Here is an 18,565-nt window from a genome sequence, read left to right on the forward strand (position 1 = left end):
AGGGAGGGAGGAAGGAAGGAAGGAAGGAAGGAAGGAAAGAAGGGTAACTTGGGAGGTTGGGGGTAAGGGCCAAGCCAGCTGGAGAGAAGAGGGGTTCTCTCCCAGGCCCAGGGTTATGACAAGATACTAAGGTCCTGTAGGAAGAAAAAAAAAAAGGGAAAAATGTTCTGGTAGTGTGAATTTTAATAACTAAATTCCATGCAATACCCTACAACACACCCCAGTAAAGATGTGTTCAGTCTTGAGCTGACAGTGTTTGGGGAAGAAAAGAATCAGCAGCTACATCATGTAGAAAAGGTACAACATGTATCAGAGGTGCAAGGCTGCCGTGACAAAGAGGGAAACAAGCTCCTTAGGATCCACAGATGTGCTGTGAATGACACTGAGTTCCCTGCTGCACTAGGGAGGAATAGGGACAATAAAGCCTAATTTTATTTGAATCTCAAAACGTAGGGTGCCCTCAGCGGGGGTTCCATGAAGAGGCATGACAACCAAGTTCCTATTTCTGACCAACGTCACTTGACTGACAGTGGCAGGATAAAAAAAATGCCAGCGTGGTGAAGGAAGAGGTCCACACTGATGACAAAGGGCCCCCTACGTGGACACACACTTTGAATGGCTCCTCTCACCTGGGGCCACCAAGGAAGTGAGAGATCTTAAGGCAACGGCTCCAAATCGGGAAGGAAAGCAAAGATGCTTTGATACTTTGTGTGTGTGTGTGTGTGTGTGTGTGTGTGTGTGTGAGAGTGAGAGAGAGAGAGAGAGAGAGAGAGAGAGAAAGAGGGAGAGAGAGAAAAGAAAAAGATACAAAACTAAGATTTTCCTCTTCTCTTCTGAAGTGCAAGGGAGGGGCATACTAAGGAGAAGACAGTAGAAGAAATGCATGCTACTGGAGATGTCACTTTGTCACTGACACCGTTTAGAACTTTGCACATGGTGACAATGTTTATTGGCTTTACTGTCTAAAAGTTACTGCTCGTACCCAGGCGGCTGCCTGCAGTGTCCCCCCCTCGGTCCAGCACTGGTGTCTACAGCGGCGTGTGCACTGCAGGCATTAGCGTTAACTCAGGGAAAGAATCAAAGAGCTCCCGTGGGTGCAGAAGGCTTTCAGTGGGGCCTCCCACCAGGATCCTGAGGAGACCGGAGAATGAATCTGAGCACCCATACGATCCGGTGGAGCAGGGTGTGCCCTACACTCTTGGCTATCATGTGCTGGAAGAAGGGCAGGAAGAAGATTATTATTTTGGTGGCAGGAAATAAAGGGGATATTTAAAAATATAGTATCTATCTTAACCTTACTTTACATTAAATATTTTTATGTTAATTAAGCTTCTAATTATAAATCCATAGCAGGAATTCTTGCAAGAAGTGTTATGTAGAGGAAAAAGCCACAGCATGTGTCAGCACGGTGCACACTCCCAGCGTCCCATCAACTGAAGGGGGAGTTTCATGGAATCACAGGCAGAGCCCACTGTAGCCAGAGGCCAGCTCGGGAATCGAGCTGTTAGCTCCAGCGAGGTGGCTCTACCTCACTGAGCCTTTGGGCACGTGCGGGTGGTCTTCTGCTGGACGTTGTTGATCCCTTACACAGAGGAGAAAGGGAGAGAGGGAGAAGGGAGATAAAAAGGTAATAGAGAAAGAGGAGAAGCAAACATCATACACCTTTAATAATATAAAAAGCTTTTTGAAAAATATGAACTGAACTTTAAAGAACAATGAAAAAAGGGCAGGAGGCAGAAGACGTGAAGGAGGCCATTGGTTTGCTTGTGGCTCACAACTGATGTTTGAAATTAACTACACATGAAACATACCAGAGAATACTGAATTATCTCTTAGAGAGACTAAGATGATGAACTCCCAGAACATGAAATATTCTCACGCGCCTTCAGAAGAAGGGGCTGTGCACATCCCTTCTGTTTCCTGAAGTATCCTGCAAACAGCCATGGAACTGATTTGCTGAACTGAGCTCCGCCCGGTCAGATGTTAATCAAGGAGGAGAGTTTTCTACAGCAATTTGCAACAGAACTCATTACTCCTATGATTAAATCTTGAGAAATCTCGGGGTTTCGTAGAAACAGAACCTTGACATAAAAACTCTTCAACAGAGGATAGATAAGCCGGCAGAAACCCTGACTGGGAGGGCGGACTCTGCCACTACTGCCTGGTCTATGACTTTGGCCAGTGATTTGACCATGTCACTTTTTTTAAAAACCACTAAGTATACAAACCAGAAGCAGTGGTAAAAATAATGACACTGAAAGACTGAGGACATTCAGTACCCTCTTGTCCTCTGCACTTGGACAATTCGATAATCATCAGTTGGGAGATGTGTGTTACAGCCCAGTCTTCATTGTAGGTTTTCTATTTAAAAGTTAATATCTGAGAGGCCCTAAGCCAGGATTTATTTCCCCCCTAAGAAAATATATCATTCTGTCACTGAAGTACCAGAGGGGCTGCTTGAGCCTCCAGAGGGAAAAGTGAAAAGCTCTGTAAGTTCCTTCAAGGGATTTCACACGTCACTGTTTTCTCCTCCCAAGAGAGATCTGGGGTAACGGTAACGTCTGCCACGGCATCACCGGGATTAAACCTCTGTGGGCAGGAAATGCATCAGCACTTACATCATTTACAAGAGCATGCATGAAGAAACCAATACAGCATAAAAAAAAATTAACTGAGCAGGAAACTTCTAATGCACAGTCTGCTTTCTCTGTGGCTCTCAACTTCCCTGGGAACCTCCCAGAAACGATTTAAAAGCCTGAGAGAACACTTGCCACATAGAGACCAGGGTAAAGATTAAGTTCTCACAGGAGGTTCACATATGAAGTCTGAGAACTCAACACTGGGTTAGCTTTGACCCCACTTATAATAAAATGCTGTAAATATCTGTGTGAGCACATGTACCACACACCCCAAAACAGGAAAGTCGGGAAAAGAGTGAAAACCAAAGAAACGTATATAGCAAGGTTTAAAAGGGAGGCTTAGAAGACCAAAGTTCTGTTGAAACGTATAAAATAAAAAGGACCTCAAATTATCAAATGCAACCTCCATTTAATGTAGAGGAACCTGAGGCCCAGGATGGCAACTGGTCCCACAGCTGCTCTTTAGCCATATGAGGTCTGTGCACCCAACAGGTGCAGGTATACATCTGAGGCAGTATGCTCATAGCCTTCCTCTCTTGATGAATTAGTCAATATACGCCAAATAAATCTCTGATTTATTTCTGAAAGCACTTCCTTCCACTTCCTGAATCAGGGTTTGCATGAAATTTGAGAGTTCATTTAGTTCATTCCTGTTACGTTAAGCAGAACTAAGTTCTGCTTAAGAAATATAACAGATACTCACTTTGCTTGTTTGTTTTTGGGTCTATAAAGAAGATGAGTTCTTAATTACTTTGATATTGCCAACATTTATTGATTCAAAACAATGCTGGAATACCTATAATGGGTAACTCACTATGTCACGTCAAACGGGAAATACGTTAATCAATGTGGCATGGATCCTGCTCTCAAGATGCCCAAGGACTAGGAGGGCAAGACGAGGCATGTACTAAAATAATTATCATATCAGGCAGACAAGGGCCAGGAAATTACTACAGGAGTAGAATAGATGACGCCATTATTCCTACCCGGGGGATGAGTAAAGTGACATAAAGGCAACTCTGAGACTGGATTACATTACATGGAGAAGCAAGGGCATTCCAAGCTAGATGCTGTTCAGTCAAAAGCAAGGCAGTAGCAAACATGGAGTATATATGGAGAAAACAGAAATAGGTTCAGTTTTGCAAAAGCAAGCATACAAATTGGAGAGTCTGTGCGCTATAAAACTAAAAAGGTAGATTTAATCCAGAGCGCGCAAGATCTCTGGAGCTACGAAAAAAATGCTTTTTCCCTTCATCCTATGGTCCATATGGAATCATTCATTTATCCTTTATACAAAATTCTGAAGCAACCCCTAAGTAATGGGCACCAAGGAAAGGCACAAGGCATGTTAATTTGAGAAAAACACGGTATCTACCTCCAAGGAACTTAGTCTCCACTGGGAATGACACATAAGCAGCCGATGATGACCATACAATAGTGTGAGAAATGTCATGATAGCATGCCAGGGTCACATAGAAGGGTATAAGAAAAGTCACTGAAAATCAGGCTTGTAAGGGAAGAATAATAGGGGTCCCAAAGGAAGAAACTGAAGATAAGCAGTAGTTATTGAAATAGAAGAGGGGATGTTGGGTATTCAGAATAAGATAAAAGTATGTTAAAAGCACTTGAAGGTGTGAGAAAGTATACAGTGTTCAGAACAGAAACTACATTTTAACCCAAAGCCGTAGGAAACTATGAAATTATGATGATGTCCAAAATTATGATTCAGGAAAATAAATGTGGCAGCAGCATGTAGAAAATAATTGGAAAGAGGAAATAACTACAAAATGTTTTACTCCAGAATCTAGAAAAATGGTAGGGAGGACCCAAACTGGCCCAGTTCCAGTGAGAATATCATGGACACAGAATTCATGCAACTGAGCAAATCACAAACTTAGGGAACAAAGGAAATGCCAGGCGCCTCACATTTTAGAATGGATTGACCAAAACTGGGAACTAGGAAGGAAAAGCATCTGCAGCAGGAAATCGAGAAGTGGGAAAATATTCAAGAAACAGACAGAGAGCAGAACCCATAGAGAGAACGGAGGAGAACCTGGAATAAAGGTACATCAGAAACACAGGAGGAAGAAAGGTATGGGTACCGCGGGGAGTGGGATGACAGGAAGAAAGGCTTCTGGTGACAAAACCAATGTTGTCCCTCAGTAAAGGAGCTTCGGGAGAAAACAGAGCAGAAGCCAAGTTGTAAACTATCATGAAGTACTCGATTGTGAAAGCAGATTACTCTTTGGAACTCTTGAGAAATTTAACAAGGGAGGAAAGGAGAAAGGCTGGTAACTTGATAAGCATCATGGGAAATTTTTTTGGTAGAGGAGACTTGAAAAAGGTCAGAAAAAATAATTCAGAAGAGAGAGAATTTAATAATCTTTATTGGCAGGCAATTCATATTTCTAACTTAAATCTACAGTCTGAAGCATTTCCTCCTGCTTTGCTTTCAAAGACTGAGAACTTCCATTTGCCATTCTCTAAATGGTGAAGACCTTCCTATAGTTGGGACCTATTATTTTTATCACTCCTCAGTCTTCAACTCTGGGTGAAAATACCAATCCATTAGTCCTTTCTCGTGAGTTTTATTCTTTGCCATGGCGTTTCCTTTGAGCCCTTCTCTATATTCTACAGAGTCTTTTGGGGAAAAAAAGCCATCAGAGGGTCCAACAATTTAATAAAGGCTAAGCCTAAACTGACATTTTAAAAAGGTAGGTATATGATGATCCCTCTATTCTTGTGGTTTGCAAACTCATTTTGTTTTGTTTTCAAAGCAGAAGAACCATTTCTTCTAATTACATCATCTACAAGATCAAAGGAGCTGCTATGAATAGAGCGAAGGTAACCAAATAGGGCCTCAAGGCCCCCCTCAACCATGGGGCATGCCTCCTCCCCATCCGGCAGAAGCTACTGTAAAATAGTGCTGAATACTGGCAGTGCGTTGCTTGTTAGTTTTTAACATTTCTCATAGAATATCTATGCAAGTTATCTTTCTTATATCATATAAAAATCACCTTTATCACTATATAATCTGGAGCTCTTTCCTGAAACCTCTTCCTACTTACAAATGTTATGCAGAATTCTGACCACACAATCCTGGACATGAGCTACCTCTTTTCTAAATAGCTTCATGACCGCTCAAACCTATGTGAACACTGTCTTGAAGCCAGGTCACTGATGAGCTTAGAAACAGTAGGACTGACCCAAACACTGTCTATTTGTTGTAAAGAAAATGTTTCTTCTTCTTCCCTCCACAGAAAAGTCAAAATTAATAAAATTTCTCCTCCACTAAATATCCTAAGAGCCCTGAGCTACAAAACGTATCATCTATAAAAAGTGATAGAAAAGAACCATAAAAAGTATATTTGTTGTTCACATTTGATACTAACCTAATAAATTTAACAGCCAAGCCCAGATCGGCTATACAGCAAGTTCCATTTTTCTTCACCAGGATGTTCTTACTTTTCAGATCTCGATGGGCAATTGCTGGTTTGCCTTGAGTACTAAAGATTTCAGTGTGTAAGTGACATAGGCCACTGACAGAAGAATAGGCTAACTTCAGCATCGATTTAGTATCTAGGGTGGTGGACTTCAGGTAATCATAGAGGGAACCATTTTCATGATAATCTGTGATTAGGTACAACTGGGTCCAGGACCCCGTCCCTTTGATATCTGCAGCAATGAACCCTAAAAGGAAAAAAGACAAAAAGGGTTGGAGCTATGTGTTTTCTGAATATTATCAGGATAATTATTTTTCTCAACTATCACTCTTCGTCATAGGTGTCTTTTGTTTGGCATTTCATTCAGTTTTCTGATTGTGCCTATGACGGTATTAAATCACTAATACCAATCAGAGGCCATCAAAACAGCAGGAGTGGAGAAACACTAAGAGTTTGTATCTGAAAACAGGATCCCTTTCTAATCAGCAGTTGATATGTAAATGATCTTGAAGTTAACAGTAAATAGTTCCTGGTATTAGAGTTACACATAAGACACTGTTTACAAACCAGGCACACGCTCCATGATTAGCTTACGCTCTTTCTACTTGAATGATCCAGCTAGATCATTTCTAACTTGAGAAAATAAAAAGGAAATCAATTATCCATATAAACTCTGGATATAAATAAACCCTGCAGATAAAATTCCCATAACTTTTCACAGCACGTAGACAAAAATGTGCTCCTTCAAATCCCTAAGAAACCTTAAGAAATCCTGGTATTGCATTTGCATTTCCTGTCCCGGAAGAAAAAACTGTTTGAACATGTTCCATTTCCAGCCCACCGTTCATTCATAGAAGTGCCTTAGTCATTCCTCCTGCGAGGTCTCCCATGAGAAGCGTATGACGTTCTTGGGCTCATGCCAAGAAGAAGATGTCTATATATTTCATAACAGGTCTACACAGATGAGTTAATATGCAGATGTTAACAGAAAATGAGAGGAAAGCTAGGAAACCCCGAACATTGCTATACAGACTTTTACTCACCCAAAATGTTTTCATGCCTCATCAACACTGTCTGATATATTTCTGTCTCTCGGAACCAGCTGGCTTCCTCTGTGGTGAAGAACACTTTCACAGCTACCTTTTCGCCACGCCACTTTCCCATCCAAACTTCCCCGTAGCGGCCTTTTCCAATCTGTTTCACCATCTGAATCTGCTTAGCTATAGTTCTCTGGACCTGTTAAATCCCAAAACACATTGTTAGTGTATTCACAGCACAACAGATTTGTTTAATCTTTTTTTTTTTTTCCTCCAGAGAAGAAACGCATGTAAAATATATTTAGCCAGTAGTTTTTCTTAACGTAGACAAGTTATTTGTATTTATTTATTAATTTATGCTGTCCTCTTTTAAATGTATTTGAAATTGAATGCGGATTTTGAGTGTTTGAAGTATTGCTTCCAAATTATTAAGTATTTTATTCTACCTATTATTATTTTCACAGAAAAAAAACCTGAATGGGTTCACAGTAATTGGCAGAATAGAATACTTTTCACTTCTACCACTACAGTGGGATACTAGATACTCTGAAGGGAATCACGTCACTATATGCTTGGATAAAATACAACCAAACAAAAATGTAATGCCCTGTTGGGCACACATAGAAATAAAGGAAATCTCTGAGCAGGGAGGAATGGAGGGAGGGAGGAAAAGAGGAAGGACAGAGTTAAGACCAGAGCAGGGATAGATAAGCATTCAGCAGCATATTCAAAAGCCAGGTTGCTGCCTGGGCAAAGAATAATACCAGCACTGAGATCTAGAATATGAACTTTGACCCCTTTAAAATTAGAGAAACTGAACCCTGGGCTTTAGCATTAAACCGGAACCACTGAATGGTACCAAATTTGCCCTAGGTTGGTAGCACACCATCACCATGGCTCCCGGCAAAAGCAAATACAAATCCTCTCAAATGAGGAAATCATTTGCAGAATACGTTTCACTCCACTACTATGGTGAGATACTAGATGCTCTAAAGGAGCTCTTGCCACCATACAACTTGATCGTGGATAAAATATAAGAAACAAAAAACTGTAACGCATTGTTGGGCTCACAAGGAAATAAAGGAAATCCCCAAGGTGGGGTTGGGGGGAGAAGGAGAGAAGGAAGAAAAGAAAATGGAGGGAGAGAAAGAAAGGAAAGAGAAAGAGAAGATCCCACAGAGTAAACACCTCAAAACAAAAGGAAACAGCCACTGCAAATGAGAGGCAGGAGAAACAACCCAAGCAGATTTAACCCCTTCAGATTACAGATACTGGAATTTTCAGATACAAAGTGCCAAGAACGCTACATGAGATGTGTGAAGAAATAGGAGACAGAATGAAATACAAGGAAGCAGTAAGAAATTATTGAAACTTATACTTTGAGGTGGAAGAGCTGTCATAACAAAAAATGTAAAATGGAGACGTAAAACAGCCGATTAGAGCTGGGGAGAAAGTTAAGCTATGAGGGAGCTCTGAAGAATTATAGAGAGTGCAGCAGAGACAAAGAGAAGGAAAATATGAGAGTTAAACGGCATAAAGGTTATAAGTCTCTTTATGCATGATCTTCATTCTATCTCTGCTTAAATGTTTTAAGAACTCCATGACTCAAGGGGCTAAGTATTGGTGACCATTTACATAATTTGGGAGACATATATAAAGAATCTAACATAGAACTCTCATAAGACCTGGTCAGAAAATTGGGATGTACTCTTCGCAGAGACATGCTTTGCATCAAGTAAACCCAAAGTGTTTCTTTCTGTATTCGTACTTTTAAGGGCCATGTAATTATACTGAGTCCACCTAGATAATCCAGAATAATCTCACTTCAAGGACGGCTGATGAGCAACCTTCATTCCCCTTTACCATGTAAAATAACAGATTCTAGGGATTAGGACATGGACATTTTGGTGGGGCTAGTATTCGGCCTACCACAGATGTCTATCAGCTGGGATGTGTTCTGTTTTTGCATAATGGATGATTGCATCAATTCAAGAAGTAATGCTATCCATTGCCAGAACCATTACCAGCACTAGTATCAGACTGAAAGCTTTTGGGGACAAGCTAAAGTCCTTTTTTCTTTTCCTGTGAAAGAAGAATTAAAAAATAAAAGCATTGCTGACATGCCATTTAGCCACTCAGCCTGAAGGAAATGAGGAATCAAGTATGTATGAAGAGCAGCCTTCCTCCCTGTAGGAGTCAAAAAGGCTCTGTGAGGAAACCTTCAGCACATTTCCATTCCCAAATAAGGGAACAGAAGCGTCAAGGGCACTAAGCAGTTGAGAGCCAAATCCGTAAGTAGTTAAATTATTGACTTGAGGAGACTTCCTCCATTTATTAAAGAAATATTACTAATTTATAGATGTTACAAAGCAGTACTTACGTAAATCTACAGAACATTTCCTAACATAAACAGCTTTATAGCCACTTCTTTTCTAATGATAACATATATAATTAATTTAATGAAAGCATAGTTGGAATTGGCAATGCTCACAAGAATAGGAACAACTTAACTCAAAGATAAAAAGTCTCACTAAATTATATTCAGAAATTTAAAATATACTTATATTTTGAGATTTATTATAACATCTATGGACCTGAAAATATAATTTGAAAAATGTTTTAACTATGTTATTTGAGTTTTTATTTAATTTAGTTAATGTTTCAGGTCTTTCTGTACTTAAACTTTCCTTCTGTATTACATTCTTAGATATCAATTTTGAAAGTTAGATTGTATAAATAAAAAATAATCACTATAATTGTGATTCCAAAAAGAGAAGAATTATGTCATGCAAAATGGGTACAACTAGCTGTATAAGGATTATAAGGAGTTACCACTATTTCAGAAATGTCCTCTATCTAGTGATCAGCTATCTGATAGTGTCTAATGGTTAAGCCCCTGTACACGATAGACACTAAAAACCATATAGTTGTAAGTAATGCTCTGTGCTCTCTACATGTCCCTGAATTAACAAAACACACACCCCTACACACAAATATACTGTTTAAAATACTCTGCTTAGTAAGGCTGTGTTAATGATACATATTAGAAATATTTTTCACAAAAGATTCCTCAACTAAGAGGTTCGATGTTCAGTTAGACAATTTACTTCCCCTTTTGTTCCTTTACAAGGTCAGATAAATAGGGCATAAATAAATAATAATAGTGTTACTATTTACTGAATGCATACTATGTATGTATTAAATGTGCCAGGCATGTTTATATGTATATTTATATATATACATGTATATTTATTTATATGTATATGTATATTTATTATGTATATGTATATTTATTTTTATATATGTATATGTATATTTGTATGTATGTATATGTATATTTATATATGCATATGTATTTATATATGTATATGTATTTATATATATGTATATTTATTTATCTTTATATATATATATATATATATATATATATATATATATATATATATATATATATGGCAGGCAAACTATCTTAATTCTTACAACCACCCTATGATATTCCTCCCTTAAAGGATTTATACACAAAGTCACTTGGCAAATATTAGGTCCAAGTATGTGTTTATACACATGGCATGAACTTTCCCTTTACGTTAATGAAATAAACAACAAATCGGAATTAATATGCAGAGAGACTATTGTGCATTTCTGCATTGTTTATCTTAAAAACCAAATCTTAAAACAGGATCTTAAATCTGTAATACCAAGAATTTTCCCTCACTAAACTGAGTTTGACAGGACCCTTCTTCCCATCCTGTTGCTATCAAACGCAATTCTTTATTTAATATTTGGTTCACAAACGTGAAGAGCACAGATTCTAGAGGCAGATCATCTGGGTTTGGATCCTGGCTTCTCCACATATTAACCAGGTGACCTAAGTCAGGGGCCTATGCCCCTGATGTGTGATACAGGGATACATTTCTAGTTCTACCTCACAGCTGCTATGAGGATTAAGTGAGAGTCTGGCCAGGACTGGACCAGTTAATAGTCAAATGCTGGGTTTTTTTGGTGTCTAGATTACAGAAGCAAGATATTATAGTATTTTCACAGATACTAAAAGTTGGAGTGGAAAAAACAAATTACTGAGCAGCCTCTTTAATCACTCAGGTATGCTACTAAGGATACAAAGTGAAAAAATGTAGTCTCCACCCCAAAGAGATGAGAGTCTACCTAAAGACACAGGTACACTAACACCAATTACAATGTTATTTTAAACTGCTATACTGGTACAATAAGCAAACTGTTAGGACAGAAGTTAAATAGACTGGCTCAGTCTGGGCTAATCTGTCACAGAGATAAGACATGGGGTAGGCCTTGAGCCACAGTCTGAGGAACTCTCCAGAAAGACATTACATTTGCAAAGACACGGATTTTAAAAACATGTTGTATTTTCGAAACAATTACTCAAGGCCGATGTTAGAGCTCAAGAAGCAAGTGGGGAAGAGGTGGGAGGAGAGGGATGTCGTGCTCACCAAGCTAAGAAAGAAGACCCATAACCACTACTAGATATTAGAATGTGTTATCCAGGAAAGTAAAAGAGTTAATAAGGTCAAAGATTTGAGAGAGAACTCCACAGGAATGAGAAAGATGGGTTAGAAGGAGGAAAACAGGTAGTTTTCAATTCTAACAGCATATCTGATTGATTAATATCAAAAGGGATTTTAATATCTGTACTTGAAAAAGAAGTGTAATGAAACATTTTTAAATATAAGAATGGTATTTGCTATATATGAGTTAAATTTTAAGAATGAAAAGGCAAGCAATTTGATAAGAACTTTTACATGTAAGTTTAAAAAAAAAAAAAAACTTACATCCTAAGTAGCATCGGTTTGGTCATAGTGACTACTTCACAAGTGGTTTTCTGTCTGGTTTATCACCTCCAGGGGAGGTATTAGTCGAAGAGTACAGAGTTTCAGTTATGCAAGATGAATAAGTCCTAGAGCTCTACTGTACAGCACAGTATCTACAGTTAATAATACTGTATTGTATACTTTTCTTCCTAGTTCAGAGCTAAAAGCTGACACTAACTTTATTTTTAGTTCGATACAATTGACATATAACATTTTGTAAGTTTCAGGTATACAACGTGTTGATTTGATATATTCATATATTGTGATATGATTATCACAGTAGTGTTAGCTAACACCTCTATTACGGGTATGTTGTATTTTTTAAATTTTGCTAAGAGCTAAGACATTAGATCTTATGTTGTGTGGGGTTTTTTAATAAATTTATTTATTTATTTATTTTTTGGCTGCGTTGGGTCTTCATTGCTGTGTGCAGGCTTTCTCTAGCTGCGGTGAGCGGGGGCTACTCTTTGTTGCAGTGTGCGGGCTTCTCATTGCGGTGGCTTCTCTTGTTGCAGAGCATGGGCTCTAGGCACACGGGTTTCAGTAGTTGTGGCACATGGGCTCAGTAGTTGTGGCTCGTGGGCTCTACAGTGCAGGCTCAGTAGTTATGGTGCACGGGCTTAGTTGCTCCACGGCATGTGGAATCTTCCCAGACCAGGGCTCAAACCCGTGTCCCCTGCATTGGCAGGTGGATTCTTAACCACTGCGCCACCAGGGAAGTCCCTTATGTTGTGTTCTTATCATAAAATAATAATGATAATAATAATAATAATAATAAATGAATGAATGGGGCAGGAGGAAACTTTGGAGGTGATGGATATGTTCATGGCCTAGATTGTGGTGATGGCTTCACAGATGTGTACTCACCTCCAAACTCTTCAACTTATAAATGTATACAGCTTTTTGGATGTTAAAAATAAAAAGAGTTACAAATTCTTGGCTTGAGTGTTTTTTTAGTTACTTTTAGTACTAAATAAAAGGTCACCAAAAGAATCAAGTAAACAAGATATCCAAAGTCAGAACCAGACAATAAAGATTAGGAAAATCAGTCTTAAGAGTTTATAAAGGAAAATATTTCTCATTAAAATTGTTATTTCCATTCCAAGTCCCAACAATCTTTTTGCATGGTCCATAAAGTAACCAAATGCTTTTCTCATTAAAGCAAGTGCCTTGGGTTCAGTATATATTTTCTTCCAAGTTGGCAGTGTTGATCATCAGAAAATTAAAACTCTCCTGAATGGAAAAGCCAGAGCTTCACCCTGAAACATAAACCCTCCAGCTGAGATGCAGCCTTCTTCTCTTGTAGAAGTACTCAGATCCCATTTGGTTGTAATACTTTTGCCTTCAAAAGCCAGGCCAAAGTGCAGTAATGTTATCCTTACTGAAAACAGAGGGAAGATGGTCCCATGCTGAATGCTTTCTAATCTGCTCTTTATCAGAACATCTGAGGGTCTGGATTGCAACCATACACTTACATTAAAGGACAATGACCTCACCCCCAATATGTCAAAATGTTATCAGGAAACCCTGTATCTGAGATCTGATGTCTGACTGACTGCAGAGAGCTTTCTCTTTGTCCACTGCCCTATCTATTTCAGTAAAATGAAACCCAGCAGTTATTGACATTTCCTCTCAGAATACATTTCCTTTAAATTCAAGGTATGTTCTTCTCATACCAGCAGAGGGAGGCCTGATCCGCTTCCTGAGCTCTGAGACTGCTCAATTAAGTCTCTCAGGGATTCCCCAGGAGGAATGTAAGTTTCATCCTGTTCTAATCCAATGCTGTACCGAGGTCTGGTTTCCTGTCTTTTATACCTGAAGATGCACAAAGAAAGATAATGTTAGACACTGGATTGCAATGATAGGGGCAAACATGCAGATAAAACAGTAACCACAGCAGGTTTTATCTTTGCACATAATACAAGATTAGATGCTCAGTATTTATTACCCTTAGTTATGATTTCCAAAACAAAATCGTAATTATTCTTCTAACCTATTTTTTAAAGTAAACTACATGTTTTTACTCAGTCACAACCACATATAATTTTTCTTCTCTATTCCTATCAAATGCATATATCCAAGCAGGCTACATTCCATTAATGTTTCTACACAGTTCCAATATTCATTCCCTAAAATCTTTTCTTATAAGGTCCCTAATCAACTACAGATGCAAATTTTTGCTTTACAAAAGACATTACAATTTTCTCATCCAAGGCAATGTATAGATAAATGAGATAAATTGAAACTTTAAAAACTTTTATCAATAATTATACCTTCAATTAGAAATGATGTTATTTGAATCAACTCCTACTTGTAGAAAAGTAACCTAAATTACTATTACGAAAAGCCAATGATAAGAATTTAAAGGTCCTTGATATTTCACAAACTAGAAAATGAGTTCTTAGGTGACTGAAAATAATTTGTAATGACCATACTGTAATTTAATAACTGAACATATTTTAATAATTAATCTATAAATTATCTTTAAAATCTTTCAGGGCTAAGGGGATATTGTTAGCTCACAAAATAAGGAATTACTAAAGCAATTCTAAGTTCACCACGGTCATTTCTCTGCTTTGAATCAAACCTCAGTAGCAACTAGTTGCTGAATTTCCTAGCTACCATAAACTTCCTAGGGATGAAATTTTTTCTGGGTGGTTTTGATATCTGAAGCAAAAATGAGATAGGTATCTATTAATAGCTTCATTAGGACAAATATTTATCAATAGTAACTGATATTATCAGTGAAATCGAAGATCTAATTAGGTCAAGGAAAGCTGTGGTAAAAATGTCAACATGTAGAAGAGTATGAGAATGATATTATAAAATCAAAATTCTATATCTACATGTTAGAAACTTACCTGAAGTAACAGAATAAAATGATAAGGACCAAGAGCAAACTACAGACAGTCACAGATATAAGTAAGGCCTTGTGGTGTACAGGTCCATCAACAAAATCTGAAATTAAAAAGAAAGTAAAAAGAGCCATGATACAGAGATTATTTTCATTTAAAATTTAGGAAGCAACTCTTTCCTAAAAGTGCTTGCTAAGCTCCATGTGCAAGATTTGAGAGGTCCTTTTAATCTGCTAATTGATAAGAAATATATATACATACTCTCAATTAAATAAGTCTGAGTAACAAGAATCATTGTTCATCTAGCCACTCACTTCAAGAGCATGCATTTCTTCTTCTCTGGAAGAAATAGGTTTGACATAGGATAAAAGCACAGGATATAAATAAATGTAAATGGATCAATACCCCTAAAATATAAGCAGGCTGTTCATCTTTATTTCAGACCCAGCTGATGCGTTTACAGATTTTTCTCATGTGGTTTCTGGAGCACTCTATATCATGAATTTGGATAAAAAAACAAATCTATATTCATTGTACATAAAAAACAAAGTAATCCTATGATGGATACAAAGGATCAGAATTCCTCAAATATTGCCAAATAAATAGAATACATGATCTGCATTACTTTAAACAAAGATGCCCTTCAAAAATACATCGCTTAATTTTTCATAAACGGCATCCTATTTTAAAAGAATGGGTATGTTCCACTCAAAGAATTACTGTGTGCTCCTTTTAAAGAACAAATTATTAAACAGTATTCACGCTGTTTTAACTCCAGTTCCTGACAAATAAGATTTATAATACTACGGCATGATTTTTCAAACGTTGTAAAAATAAGAATGACCTGGAGAGCTTTATACAGATGCATATTTACTGACTTCAACCCCAGAGATTTTTATTCAAAGTATATTTTTTCTTTTTTACAACCATCCCAGGTGATTTATATGCAGGTAGTCTCTGGAATGTATTTTGAGAAAACTGACTGAAAACCTGGTGCACTTACCTAGTAATAGAACTAGCACCGTTCTTATTAAGGGCACCATACATCCTTGGGAGAGTAATTACTGCTATTTAATTTCAAAAGGTATTGTAATTTATGACTTTGGTTACCTACAAACAAGATGTTTTCCAACTGTGCTGTATACTTTTAATGGTATGGCTACCTAAACATTTTGGCTGGGGACCTTCCCCCACTAAACGTAAATTTCTTTTTTTCATTCAAAAGTATTATACATTCCCTGAAGAAAAACTGAAAAGCACCAACTAACTAAAATAAAATAAATAAAATTGCCACCACCTCACTATTTACAAAATTACTGCTAACATTTTAGTGTATGCCTTTTCAATGAACAAAAAAAGTTCATGAACAAAAGAGTTCACAAAAAGGCATTGTATACACCCATGCCCATAGCTGTATTATTCACAACAGCTAAAACATGGAAGAAACCCAAGTGTCCACTGACATATGAATGGATAAGCAAAATGTGGTATATACATAAGACATGGTTTAGCCTTAAAAGGAAAGAGATTCTGACATATATTACAACATGAATGAACCTTAAGGACATTGTGCTAAGTGAAATAAGCCAGTCACAAAAAGACAAACACTCCACTTATATGAGATACTTAGAGAAGTCAAAATGATAAAGACAAAAAGAAGAATGGTAGTTGCCAGGGGTTGGGGGGAGGAGGGATGGGGGAAGTTAATATTTAATGGGTAAGAGTTTCAGTTCTACAAGATGAACAGAGCTATAGAGATGGATGGTGGTTATGGTTGTATAACATTATAAACATATTTAATATCACTGAACTGTACACTTGAAAGTGATTAAGATGGTAAACTTTATGTTATGTATATTTCACCACAAATAAAAAATTTGGGAAAAAATCATTAGAATTGCCTTGTAACTAGATTGTTTTCATTTATAATATTGTAAACATTTTCCAAAACAATAAAAATTTTTATGCAAAATGAGTTTCAAAGATTATACAGTACATATACAGACACATCCTAATTAGAAAGTCAGTCTTCTGATGATGTATATTTAGGAGATTGCAAAGATTTTGCTACAATACATCTTTGCTGTGATACATAAAATTCTGTGATGAACATTCTTACACATACATCATTGCACATGTCAATGATTATTTTCTTAATCTAGATTTGAAGAAGTAGAATTATTAGTTTGAAGGATATATATTTTAAGGTTTTTCATACATGTTGTCAAAGTACCCTTTAAAAAAGATTACAAGTTTCTTTTTTACCATCAATGTGAACATATGTCTTAATTATTTTGAAATAATCTCAGTCTTATAGAAAACCTGTAAGGATAAAGGACTCCAATATGCCCTTTAGAGAGTTTTCATTTTAAAAATTTTACCATATTTACTTTATAATTCTCTTGTTCTCTATGTATGTGTGTGCCTATCTCCCTCTATATAAAGATATGTACATGTACATGTTTGTATTCATATTTATTTATTTATATGTATGTATACTCTGTGGATCATCTGAAGTTACAAACATAATGTCTCCACCATAAACACTTCAGAGTGAACTTCCTAAGAACAAGGACACTGTCTTACCAAATGGTAATGCAATTACCAAAATCAGGAAAGTAACACAAACATATGAAATGAAAATAAATCTTACTTTGAAATATATCAGAGAAAGTTTGGATTATTTATTATAAACTAAAATCTACAGATTTTTATACTAATTTCTCATCCAAATCTTATGATGGTTAATGTTATGATTTACTCATCAGTCTAAAATATATGTTTAATAACTATTTATGATCTACACTACTTGTAAAATATTAATGGAAGTAGTCTGTCTGCATCTGAAAAGACTAAATGAGAGACCATTTTTTAAAAAGCAGTTTTATATTAAATTCAGAAACACTGCCAATTGAGCAGAGAAAGAGTTCAGGACCGTTATCTACTAGAGTACACATTCAAAGAGCCATTCAGACTTTAACAACAATAGGAATCATATATAATTACCACATGCGTTGTCCAAAAAGTGTTGCTTAGGAAATCTTGAAAATAATTTGTAAGCTCTTAAAATTACGCGGGCTAAGATTTTACACAATGAATTTTCTTAGTAAAATTTCCCTCCATACCTCCCCCCGCTCCTTTGGGTTACAGGCAAAGTCAACAATAACCCAAAATGAGCACAATACCTCCGCCAGTGAGAGCGCAATTAACAACGTTTGTACACATGCATGTATACAAATACCATGGTGCAAATAATGTCGCTGCAAACAGATTAAAATCTATTTCCAATTTTAAGGACAACAAAAGCAAAAAGCCTGATTTTGCAGAAAATCAGAGAACACTGGATACTCTATCAAAACTAGAGTAACTAACTACATATGCACAACATATTTTCAGTATACAAATACAGAATACTTTTTCATTCAAGTGATATAATTTTACTAAAAACTATCAGCCTCATCGACTTTCACTTTTCCACGTAAATGCAGAACACTCTGTGAACCGTAAGAACAGTGTATTTATTACTCATCATATTAGATTTCTGATTTATGAGAGCAATGAGGCCAGAAAGAATCTAAGGGATTTTTTCCTTACCATCAAGCACTTTTTTTAAAGGCTAGCATTACCTTCCCACTTTCCTTTTCTTTGCCCCAATAAACCTATCCCCTACTGCCTCCTTGTCTTTTGTCATAAATAGTGAGCCTTATCAATATGCCTTTTGTTTCTGTTGGTCGTGCCTGTCATGTT

The 18,565-nt window shown here is 37.0% G+C and overlaps 1 protein-coding gene across 6 annotated transcripts in view; it reads right to left on the bottom strand.

Annotated features, from left to right (window-relative positions):
• The window catches only part of BMPR1B (bone morphogenetic protein receptor type 1B), a 163,255-nt gene that overhangs the window by 17,477 nt on the left and 127,213 nt on the right, over window positions 1-18,565 (bottom strand). For all 6 annotated transcript variants that reach the window (XM_061191708.1, XM_061191706.1, XM_061191704.1 and 3 more), the window contains exons 5-8: window positions 14,825-14,921; window positions 13,640-13,778; window positions 7,126-7,318; window positions 6,032-6,329 (exon numbers count right to left, since the gene is read on the bottom strand). In XM_061191708.1, coding sequence (XP_061047691.1) covers window positions 6,032-6,329; window positions 7,126-7,318; window positions 13,640-13,778; window positions 14,825-14,921 — 727 coding nt within the window. The remainder of the gene's footprint in view (window positions 1-6,031; window positions 6,330-7,125; window positions 7,319-13,639; window positions 13,779-14,824; window positions 14,922-18,565) is intronic.

Source organism: Eubalaena glacialis, chromosome 5 (genome assembly GCF_028564815.1).
Source record: "Eubalaena glacialis isolate mEubGla1 chromosome 5, mEubGla1.1.hap2.+ XY, whole genome shotgun sequence".
Classification (NCBI taxonomy): domain Eukaryota; kingdom Metazoa; phylum Chordata; class Mammalia; order Artiodactyla; family Balaenidae; genus Eubalaena; species Eubalaena glacialis.